The sequence below is a fragment of the Chondrus crispus genome, genomic scaffold, assembly GCF_000350225.1.
Source record: "Chondrus crispus Stackhouse genomic scaffold, scaffold_494, whole genome shotgun sequence".
Taxonomy (NCBI): Eukaryota; Rhodophyta; class Florideophyceae; order Gigartinales; family Gigartinaceae; genus Chondrus; species Chondrus crispus.
The window spans coordinates 31,078-42,838 of NW_005179400.1; the positions used below are offsets into that span (position 1 = coordinate 31,078).

Below are 11,761 nucleotides of genomic sequence, written 5' to 3' on the forward strand. Positions count from 1 at the left end.
CAAAAGAAAGTGTGACAGTTTTGGCGGGAGCATCGCCAGGACGACAGTAGAGGCATGAGAGTGGTCGGTTCTCGTTTTGCATGCATCACCCGGTTTTATGAAACGATAGTCCATCTTCTGGTAACGAGACATTCGCACACTGCACCGCGGTCGCCGGATTCGTGGTGGATAGAGCACAAGGAGGGGGCGCCTTAACTGGGCACAGGGATGGGGGGCGCAGCGTTGGGATGAGTGCGGGCGGAAGATATGTGGTATCTGCATCCTGGGGCGACACCGTGCGGGTGTGGGACGTGGATAGAGAAATCAAACTTCGTTGCGGGTGGGTACAGGATTGGCAAGACATCACGGATCGAATTCTGGGGACGGCAGACATGGGCAATGTCTCTTATACAAAACACATGGTAAATAACTGTACGCAAGAGAAGAGTTATGCAAAGGCGGGAGTACGGGTCTGAGGCTGTCCTGGCTCGACTGGAGACTACAGTGGACTCACTGATATGGCACGATCACGCAGTTGTAGCTGCAGCGGTGGCAAATCCGGTTGCTTCCACGAAGATAGTGGTCTATATTGCGAAAAGCCGTTGACGCTTGCCACCCCAGGCATTTGTGTTGTGTTGCAATGGCGCGTCATAGTAATTGAGGGGGGTGGGTTCATTTTGATGATACGAATGCTTGAGAGTCTTGTCTCATGGACGTTGCCAGTCCAAAGCTTTGTATCTATAATCTATCAACCAGCTTCCCGTCACCACACAGTCATCAACTCTTGGAGTGCGAGCGGATCTGACCTGTGAATGTTCTACAGTTCTTTCGTTGCGAAGGCTTGTCCTTGTCCTTAGTGCGGACAGACGACTAAGAAATCTTCACGGTGGTGTCAAAGCTTTCGGACGGTAGCCACGAAGCCGCCATCTTCTACCCAGATATAGACATCGCTGTCTCTCAGGTGCGCTCTGGTCAATGTCTCACCAAACGGCTCTACCGTGGCCGACAGTAGTGATGACAATGCTTCCCATCCAAGTCCGAAAAACTGACTCTAGATCCGGCGATGGAACGCGTTTTTCTTGTGAGAATTTTAGATTTCATTACGATTCGCCGCGATTTCGTTCCATCTCAATACAGTACCCACGGTACAATAATTTAGTACAATACAACTACTGTAGCATTATGCACAGCAGTGTTATCCGACACGTGGTCTCGGCTCCCGTCGCTTCGGGGCAGCTGAACAAGAACAAGCAAGGTATCCTCCGTCTGCTCGAACCCGCACACCGACCATCGAAATGTCCTAGATCGGAATCCTCGGTAGCACAGATGGACTCGATCACCTGGATATGCAGTAAGTGAAGCTATATGTTATCTCGAAGACTTCTTGTTTTCGAACCCGAAGACACCCGACGCGCATGAAGACTTCAAGTTGTGTTACCTATTCTTTCGGCGCCTAAGTTTAATTCTTGCACTCAATGGCGTCGGGTGTCTTCGGTTTGCAGCCAGTACGGTACCTCTGTGCCCCCCTCCCTGTACGTCGCAGCTCCAGACCCTGACTGTGACGTTGTCTCTGGGCAAACTACCCTTCGTCATGACACCGGTTGATGCATCGAAGTCGCTGACCATAGTGCATGCCAACATTGCCCCCTCAATCTTCGTCGGTAGGCGCAGCCATATGCGAAATGTAGATTTCCAAGGTGCCAACAACTCAGTGCATACCTGCTAGCGTGTTTGAAAGTCGCTGATCTCAAGCAACAGCGGGGGAAATAACGCCCGAATCCAATCTTCCTTTTCCCCTTGTCTGTCCGTGCAGTCATCACTTCCGACAACTTCCATCAGCGCCAACCGCCCAGCTTCTTGGCTTTAGGCGAGTACACCTAAGCGCACCCAAGCTCACACCGCTCATCCCATCTGAAGCTGATGAGTTGCTTTTCCAACACCGTAGAGAAACGGGTGCCTTCCCCATAAACGGGCCCAGAGCTATCATGAGGCAGGACCCGGCATGCGGGGTTAGCTCTAACGGAGTTGTCCAGTGCCTCTTAACCTAATCTTGAGACACGTACTGCTCCAATATCCTAGTCCTGTCATCCCGCAACCTTCTCGTAAATCGACGTAGTCACCATCAAAGAAATAAACCTTAATGGTATGCACTAGAACAGCTCGGTGTCGCTTGGAAATCCAATCGCGCGTAGAACCCGTTTCCTTGCGATGGCGGGGCACTCTGCGGCATGCTGACGACCCTGTCTCCTCCGGCACTTGGCAGAGCAAAACCTCATCGCACAGCCATACATGCATCCCACGACCTTGGCGTCGTTCAAATTCCCGTCCCCTGATGTTGTCTCTGCACGCAAGGCGGAGCAGGTGCAGGTCGCCTTCCCTTCGCTTTCGAGGTTCTCTGAACTAGCGGTGATGGGGCTGTACATCGTAAGGTTCGCATCCGGAGAGGCGGTCGTAGCACCAGTGGTGGCGCTATGTAATGCCTCGAGCCATGGATCTCTCTGCTCCGGCGAAAGCGCTGTCTGAATGATCTTCGCCGTTGCCTCAGTTGCTCTTTCCATTTCTCCTCCGACCTCGCTTGATTTGTCATCCACAGCTTTCTGTAGAGAACTGGCCAACCCCTCCAAGGACGCAATCAGAGTAGTCATGTCATCATCAGCCATCTCAGATGTCGTCGTGAAAGGGCACGTACCGTAATACGGGCAAGTGTGAATCCCAGGGCAGCTGACGGTCGGAAATGTATAAGACACAAAAACACTGGAGATTGTTATCTCACGTCTTGAGAAATGTTTCGGTACCTGGGTGCGCTATGTGGTACACGCACATACCGTACGCATGGCGCTCTTGAGTCTGACCTTCAAAGGTGGAGAACAGCACGTTGGCACCTTGAGATGCAGTCCTCACATACCACCTTACGCCAGATTTCACTAACCACACCGGAAAGAAAATTAATACTCTCTGTTTTTTAAGTGCAGTACGTACTGTATAGGGCTCCTGCGACACAACCATCGTCCCAATCTCGTCCAATGCCCGAACACTAGAGCGCTTGCCCTCCTTGCTAAAGTTTACCGCGCGTCCCGCTCTATCTGCGCACCGGTAACCCCGCGCCCCCACCTCTTCAAATGACGGTCCTGGCCATTGTCCTGACGCCCACCGCCGCCTTCAAGACACGACATTCGATGCCACACAAGGTGCCCTTCGCAATGTCTTTCGTCGCGCTAGCCTGCCCTATCCGCCTCGCGCTCTGGTCCCCGGCGTCGGTATCTGGATCTACATATACGCCCCAGTCGCGGATCTCCCCGCCTTGGAGACTATCCAAGCCCGCACAATCTCGCCCTCGATGCGTTGCGTGTAGGCCATATGTCTGGCTCATGCTCACTTCCAATGAGCAGTCCTATTGCAGTGGTGACATCGTTTGGCTGTTTAGTCCTCGTAGTGGGAAATGGCGTACAGGGCGGTAGGTAGGCGTGTGGGTATGATTCACATTAATTGCTTGATAATCCAAGCTGGCTTTTTATCAATCGCTCGCTATTGGGAATGGCGCGAACCCTGTTCGTTTCACAATCATCGAGTAGCTCCCTGCTTTTACGAATATACCTTCGTTGGAAGAGCTTACTCGCAAACCGACGGATAAGCTGACGGAAGTAGAAAGCTAGAAAGCTATAACACTTTTGTGAGACTAAAAAGACTTCTTGACACCGAGTTCAAGAGTAGTCAGTTTTCTCTCTTCTTATTAATACAATTTTGGAGCCCTCCGCCTGTGTGATTAAGATGAGCAATATATTTTTTGCTGTAAAAGGTTTGTACAAGCTCAACAAAATGATTAAAACGACGCGCAAGGTAAGCTCAGTCCTACTGATATTTATTATCACAGTAGTACATTTCGCGAAAATAGGGTGCGGTCTGCATCCATAAAAACAGTCTTCTTTCGAGTATGAATCAGTACGTACTACATACATTTCTTTGAGACCACAGTAATCGCGTTCAGGTTTCAACAAGACAGGATTATAACGTTCAATCATGCTGTCTTAAAGGAGGGCCTGAGGGCCTCTCAGTGGGCATGCTTAATTCGTGAAGAATGTGATTATCGAAGACGAAACAAGACATACTCGGCCACCGTTGACGGAAGTAAACGGATTCCCTAGCTGAGAGCATTGGTCGTTTTCCCTTCAATGGCGTTTCGGCTTCACTTCAAAGGGAGCAAGATATGGTGCATATCAGTTCCCGTTCAAGTGTTCAGGGACCACATCTTCGTGCTTTATTCGCACGTGTCTGCATTCATGAAAGGCTTAGTAGGCCTGAATTCTAGAAAGAACTTCTTTTCGGACAGCATTTGGAGACGAAAAAGGGGTTTTAGATGGCAGCCGTTCTCTTACATCGGAGATAAACTTATCGATCCTTTCGAGTAAACATCAAAGATATACTGTATCTACCGTAGTATGTACCGTAACCATGTTTTGCAGATTGTGATTCCTGAAGGTGAACGCACCGTTGGATGGGTTGGGTGTTCGGGTTGTCTCTCTCCCTCTCTCTTTCACTGCTGTTCAGTAGGCGAGAGTATGCCGATGTCGGCTGTCGACAGCGAGTAGCCCCGAAAAACATTTGAATTAGATAATGCTCAACTTCGGTGTACAGGGGGGGGTCGCTCAATAGTGCCTACTTTAGTAGTGCTTCCCTCTATATAGTGCTATGGCTCACCCTCTGGCACAGGTTATCATAAGCTCACACGTGTATCATCCGGCATGGTTCAGTACTCAAAGGATGAAGTTATTTAGTTGTGTTATACAGGCTTTGTTGTGTTTGTGTTTGCAGTAGAGCTCGAATTCAGTAGCTTTGTAAATGTGAAAACACTAAGCAGTGTGCAGAGAACGGCGTTTGTAGGTGAAATACTTTATTTTTTGCAATTGACGCAATCGTTGCGCAAACAGGAGCAAATTGCGAAAAAGAGCAAGCATAAAGAAAGAACAACGAGCAGCTTGGCTGGCACAGTAAGCAGTGGCGTACTTCGAAGCATACTAAGTGTTAAGTATGTCCAGCATCGCCCCCGCGCCCATCTCTTCACCTCTTCCATCCGCACCCAGCGCCGAGGACATGCGTGCAGCACGTTTCGCGCGGTAGAGCTTCTGCGAAGCTTTACGCTTTTCAGCTTTTTTGACGCCGATCTCAGTCAGTCGCCGTTTGTACTGCTTGGCGTGTAGACCGTCGACATCCCTCAATGGGTGCCATTTGGCATGCAAATTTGTCAACGCAACGCACAATTTGAAAACGTGGTCGTAATGCTTCTCATCCCACCTCCATCTATTGGCCATTACAGCCCATAGCGTACAGAGCCGCCCGAAGTAGTTCTCTACAATAATGCGGTCAGAACTAATGTTTCGGTTTGTCCGCTGCTCTTCCGAAGTGAGCATTCCTCCCTTTGGCTTTTTCTTCGGACTTATTGCCCTAATGACATCTGCTGCGCCCTGATAACCTTTGTCCATCAAAACAGCCCAAAGCCCCTCATATTCCTCCGCCAATGGACCAACATCTGGAAAGTTTTCCATTTCCTCTCGGGTTTTTGCCAGTGCTGAACCATGCCACTGGACGTTGTCCCTGAAGATTGTTAAGTCTGAAACAGAGCCTGGCTGATGTGGCGTTGCTCCAATTGCGATGCCGTTTGGCAATACCGATACCTCGGACTTGTACCCATACATTTTGTGCTTGTTACTGAAGTAAGTTTTGCTCTCTTCGTGATTTCCGGATGGCCTGTTGCATGCCTGGAAGGTGACATCCGTAGCATACAGTGCAAACTTGTAGTGCTTGAAGGTCTTCTTCTCATGCAGAAGACGTTGCATGGTGTAACGCTTCTCATACTTGATCACGGCCAGATCATACAGTACATCCACAATCCTCTCGACAAACCCTAGAATCATGCGCTCAAATGTTGGGCCTTTGACGCCAAACATCTTTCCATTAAAGTCCCAATTTCCACTGTGCTTCAGCGTGGAAAGTAACATAAAGAACACGTCTTTCGGTTGATGCTGGCATTTTCGACCCCGACCGCAATTCCAGTCCGTAGTGATTGCATCCTTGAGAATGTTCCAGATTGCGTTGAACTCTAGAAGAGAAAAGTTTGTCATTTCAAGAACAGCGACGGCTCCCCCAGACGCAATGAAGGCGTCCATGACTGGCGAGTCTGATTCTTCGACATCGGAGTCAGTGTCAGTGGCTTGACTGTCTGGGAGAAATACAGCGAGATTTTCCTCACGCTCCGCCCGTTTCTCGGCGAGTATCTTCAGAACATTTCCAGCTTTCGTGGGGGTGACGTATTCCATGGTGGTTGACGGCAGTTGAGAGCGGATCAGGGCCGGTGAGAGCGGATCAGGGCGGGTGAGGACGGGTGGGGTGTGGGTGAGGGTGGATGAGGGCGGGTACGTGCGAGTGCGGGCGCGGGTCAGGGCGGTTCAGGGCGGCTGTAGGCGGGTCTGGGTGTGTAAGGGCGCCGGTTGGGCGTGCGTGGGGGCTGGTGGGATGAGTTAGGGCGGGTGAGGATGTGCGGTGACAAGAAGTGGCGTCCTGCTCGCTTTATATAGGCTCGCGGGCGCCTGAACAGTTCGTAGTTAGGGACAGAGTCCGTTTTGTTCCTGACAGTGTAGAGTGTTTGAGTTGCAACTCTTTTGGCGGCAAGAGCGGCATACGTGGTCTTTGCATGATGACTGTGTCGTTTCTGTAAAGAGTCGATCTTAGGGGGCTTTGGTTGTGTATTTACCCAATGATAATGTCCATAGAAATTGTACATTTGCTTTATGCAAAAACACAGTGTTTACCACAAAGATGCCGCTTTCGCATATGTGACGATCTTCTGCGCAACGTCTGAGTCGATTGGTATGCTACCCTACTGTTGTACCAATCGACGTGTCCTCTAATATACAGAGCGATAACTGCACTAAAGGTCTAGTGTGCTTTGTCCCCAAATATATGTATTTGAGCCTCCTTTATATAGTGCCATTCCCGCAATAGTGCCATAGCTAGACGTATGTCACGCTATAGCACTATATCGTAGGAGGCACTGTACTGTACGGGGGGCACGGGCGAATAAATATACTCTACTGTAAACTTTACTTGTAGTCAGGGTTTTCTAGAGTGTGACGAGGCAGAAACTGGTCAGGGAGGAGGCAGAAACTGGTCAGGGAGGAGGCAGAAACTGGTCAGGGAGGAGGCAGAAACTGGTCAGGGAGGAGGCAGAAACTGGTCAGGGAGGAGGCAGAAACTGGTCAGGGAGGAGGCAGAAACTGGTCAGGGAGAAGGCATCACCGTATTGTTGTGCGAGGACCGAAGAAGAGATTAACAAGGTACCCCCAGGGAGTCAGGCGCCCCTGGATTTTGGCCCTATATTTATTCACCCGTGCCCCCTCGTACAGTACACCGAAGTAGAGCATTACCTAATTCAAATGTTTTTCGGGGCTACCCCTCCAGAGGGGCTCAATTTGGGACGTGGCTCAATTTGGGACATCTCAGTTTCGAGCCAACCACCAATGCGTCCAAGCACTACATGGCCAACAATATTAGTACAAGCGTTCCCAATTGACATGTGTTTCATCAGAAATTCAAAACTCCCGCCCAAACAGAGCACTAAAGGTAGTTTCCCATGTACTGCAGCCGATCAGGACAGTCCGTGCCAGTCCAAAAAACGTATCTCGCCAACATGCCGCCCTCTATGCGGCGACAAGCGTCGCCGAGCGAAAAGCGAGAAGCGCGGGACGAAGTCTCGAAGAGCAACAGAAAAGCCGCCCTTGCTCTTTTCCGCTTAGGGTGGCCAATCAGGCAAGTTGCAGAAAAGTGCAATTTATCCAAGACAACTGCAGGAAGAATCAAAAAAGCCCTGCATTCAAAAGACATGGCCTCCGTCCAAAGGCTTTTACATCCAGCACAACACCATGCTGTTCGCAAAACACGATGGACGCAAACGGAAGCGGAAATGATAAATGAACGTATAGTTCATGCCGCTGAAAGGCGATTTGCAATTGATATCTCTACAATGAAAGCAACTTTAGGACGCATATGTGCAGACGGGAGGCAGCCTTATGAAAAGGAAATTCCGTCGAATGCCGCAATAAGAACCTATAGAGCGCTGAACAGAGATGTGACATACCGAAACGGGGAGAGCAAGGAGGCGGCCAAGATCAAAGCTGAAAGTTTCGCACATGTACACACGTTTGTGACTGCCCTTCAGAAAGTCCAGACCAAACACTCGGGTATTTTTGACAACCCAGACAACGTCTGGAACTTAGATGAAACGCACGTCGACGGTGAGTTTGGCCAGCGTATCAAGAGGTTTTGCGGGTCCCATTCTGACCATGGTGGCTATACTGCTTGTCAAAAAGGATCTGGGAAACATCTCACAGCTGTAATTATTGCGTCCGCATCTGGAAAGTGTAGTCCTTTGTTTGCTATTGCAGCAGGAAAATATGTCATGCAGCAATGGCTTGAGCCATTGCCGTCACAGTCTTTTCACGATCAGAATGGCCACCCCCACTGGTTGGCTCAGCCAGGTTGGATGCCTGCGGATGTTGTTCTACGATGCACTGAAAAGGGGTCAATAGACATGCGAACCATGCCTATTCTCATCCAGCATATAAATCGCTACATTCGTCAGTTTGTGCCTTCCCAACAACCTGTTGTGTTGATTCAAGACGGCCATTCGTCTCGTAATGGCGTGAAGTGGATCGAAGAAGCCCTAAAGTGTAACATTGAGCTCGTGGTCTTCCCCGCCAACACAACACATTTTTTGCAGCCTTGCAATGACGTAATTAACAAACAGTTTCAAAAGTAAGTGCGCTGTACCAGAGATAAATTGCTTCGCATGGCTCTAATTAACGTTCACTTGATGGGCTTCAAGCTGAAATTAGCCGTAGCTGGTCACGCGGCATTGACTCCCGATATCGTGAGACAAGCGTTTATTAACACCGGCCTCTCGCCGATGGATTTCCGCTTCATTGAAAAGTTTAAACAAAAAAAGCGGGGACATTTGCATGCTGCGAAAAAAAAGCTATTCGTCTACAAAACTCGAGTCCAGTGCCGTCAGTCACGAGTGTTCAGAAACGGCATGCAGATGGCGAAACAATGAAGGAATTGGCGTTCGTGCTTATCCGTGAACGAAGTCTGCCGGTGGCCATTGATGCCATCTCGAGATTACTGAAAGAGCGCGAGACTGTATCCTCGATATTACCGGAAATACGTCCTAGTCCAGTGGCCAACAGTAAGTCTGTCAGCAGGAAAACATTGTGCGTCGGAGCACCAGCGCAGTGTTTGACAGTTGGAGATATTTTCCAACGTCGGAAGGACGCCGAGATTGAAGCCGGCGCAGAGGCTAATCACAAAGCGATTGCGAAAAAGGATAATATCGCACGCAAGGCTTTAGAAAAGAAGCAGAAAGCGGAAGCGCGAGCAGAACGGAAAAGAAAGAAGTTGTATCGAAACTGCCAAAACAAGAATATTTTGGGTGAGACAGCATCTGTAAGTGGAGCTGAACGTTCTGATGCCATCGTTGTTTGCGCTCAGAGTAGTGGGAGGGCGTCGGATGATCAAGGGACGGCCGATTGCGGTGTTGCAGTGAGTGCCTTGATGCAGCTAGCGAGTAAACACTGACCCAAATGGGAATAATAAGTGTCCCAAATTGAACCCTTTTTTGTTTTGGCGCGGTTAAGATATCAATGCTGACTTGGCCTAGCCGTTGGAAAAAAATTAACCAATGAAGTTTCACGATGATTGGGATTGATGGTGGTGTCCAATGACTGTCAAATGAGGCTTTACCAGACTGGGAAACGACATTCTTTGGATGCACGGGAGGCGATGCACCAAAGCTGTCCCAAATTGAGCCCCTCTGGAGGGGTACTCGCTGTCGGCATACTCCCGCCTACTGAACAGCAGTGAAAGAGAGAGGGAGAGAGACAACCCGAACACCCAACCCATCCAATGGTGCGTTTATCTTCACCTTCCAGTGTGTGTATATGAGAGAGAGAGGGAGAGAGACAACCCGAACACCCAACCCATCCAACGGTGCGTTCACCTTCACCTTCCAGGTGGATACATGGCTGATATAAAAGAGGGGAAGACGTGTGTGTGTGTGTAAAAAAGGGCAAGATGTGTGTGTGTGTGTGTTTGTGTGTGTGTGTGTGTGTAAAAAAGGGCAAGATGTTTGTGTGTGTGTGTAAAAAAGGGGAATATGTGTGTATGCGTGTGTATACAAAAGGGGAAGTATGTGTGAGAGAGACAGAGAGAGGGACAGACAGAGAGAGAGAAAACCAGAACACCCAACCCAACCAAGGGTCCGTACACCATCACATTCACCCTGCAAGCCGGCGCTCACCGCCGACGCTCCCGTCGCGCAGTGCCACCCTCGCCTCCCCCCGCGGCACGTTGCCGCAGATAACGTCACAACGCTCATCCGCTTCTGACTGACCCCAACTGCTTCACCTGCTTCTGCAACACCCCTCTTGACCCCCGAGGCGCCACCCCACCACAGAACAGTTCGTAAGCCAGACACCATAAGACGACACTCAAAACTCAATCAAAATGAGGATGATCGGAAACTGCCCGTGTCCTTGCGTATATGTATCAGAATCGGAGACGTTTTTTGTCATGGAGGGCGACTTTCAGACGTGTTTACAATGTACAGGATATGACGAGACATTGAAGCTACTAGAAGGGTGCTCTAACAGAAATAGATGGTCGAGAGGTTTATCAATCGGCAGCACTGTCTTGACAGGAACTGCGGGAGTTGCGACCATAGTCGCCACGCACGGTGCGGCATTTATGGGGGTCTTCAAAGTGGGAGACCGCATGGTCAGGCGAGTTAAAAGAAAATACGAAAAACGAAAGGTACTGCGCGAGCATATTAACTTGATTCGCGCCGCTCGCAGCGTCACAGGTTGCAAGTGTGTTATGGACCCTACGCCGGATGCCGTGTGCGGACAGATTGAGCTAAATTCTGCTATACAGGGGATGAGTCGTCCCGTCTACAAAACTTGAATGACATGACTGCCCACGTGACAAAAGGAATATGTCGAGGTACTCGCCAGGACATGATTGCCTTGCAGGCCAGGCAAGTCTCGCATGTATATTGTCCTATATTTCTCATTTAGTGTCCATCCGACCGGCCCTTGTCCTCATATGAGTACAGCTCTTTTTTTGCAAAAATATATAAATTAAAGTGAACATTCGAAAAGCTACCTTAAGCACTATTTCCTTAACGTGCTTGTTTTCGGCAAATAGCATCTTGCAGAACACCGGGATAGCAGCTTTGAATGCACAAAAAGCTTAAGAATATAATGCAGATTGAGTACCGAGTTACTTTTTTGAACTGGTGTTTTTGGTTTTGAAGTTATTTTACATGCGGTTTTAGGGTGGTTTAAAAAAAGCTTCTTTCCCAGACATATATAAAAACGACCACCGAGAACATGCAATTCTCACAACGTTTTTTCTGGTCCTATGTCAGAAGTCAAGTACGGTGGCGGGGGTATCATTTTCTTTCTTGTCGGGGAAGCGGAAGTCAAGAATAAAATAGGTCGAATACTGTCCTAACATGAGGACAATGGTCCGCTAGACACTAGTGTCTACTAGACGACCAGCGATTTACCTCATATGAGATCAGGCATGGCCTCAAATGAGGCCACCTTTTTTTGCAAAAATATATACATTAACGTTGTCCGTAAAGTCACGAAAACGCGTGTTTTGGCGGCGAGTTTGCTCGGATTTTCTGAACGCAAATTTTTCAAACAACGCGTTTGGCAAAACTCACAGCATA

The 11,761-nt window shown here is 49.3% G+C and overlaps 4 protein-coding genes; 1 reads left to right on the plus strand and 3 right to left on the minus strand.

Moving 5' to 3' along the window:
- Nucleotides 1-85: 85 nt before the first annotated feature.
- Nucleotides 86-373, minus strand: CHC_T00000325001 (hypothetical protein). The gene has a single exon (XM_005719373.1). It carries the CDS (start codon nt 371-373, stop codon nt 86-88), a length of 288 nt encoding a protein of 95 aa, XP_005719430.1.
- A 626-nt stretch (nt 374-999) lies between these two features.
- On the plus strand, nt 1,000-1,338 carry CHC_T00000326001 (hypothetical protein). Its single transcript, XM_005719374.1, has one exon. The coding sequence runs from the start codon at nt 1,000-1,002 to the stop codon at nt 1,336-1,338; it is 339 nt and encodes a 112-aa protein (XP_005719431.1).
- Nucleotides 1,339-1,408: 70 nt separating this feature from the next.
- On the minus strand, nt 1,409-2,985 carry CHC_T00000327001 (hypothetical protein). XM_005719375.1 is given in 2 exon segments: nt 1,409-2,748; nt 2,749-2,985. The coding sequence occupies 1 exon segment, from the start codon at nt 2,983-2,985 to the stop codon at nt 2,749-2,751; it is 237 nt and encodes a 78-aa protein (XP_005719432.1). The 3' UTR covers nt 1,409-2,748.
- Nucleotides 2,986-11,091: 8,106 nt separating this feature from the next.
- CHC_T00000328001 (hypothetical protein) lies at nt 11,092-11,232 on the minus strand. The gene has a single exon (XM_005719376.1). It carries the CDS (start codon nt 11,230-11,232, stop codon nt 11,092-11,094), a length of 141 nt encoding a protein of 46 aa, XP_005719433.1.
- Nucleotides 11,233-11,761: the final 529 nt, after the last annotated feature.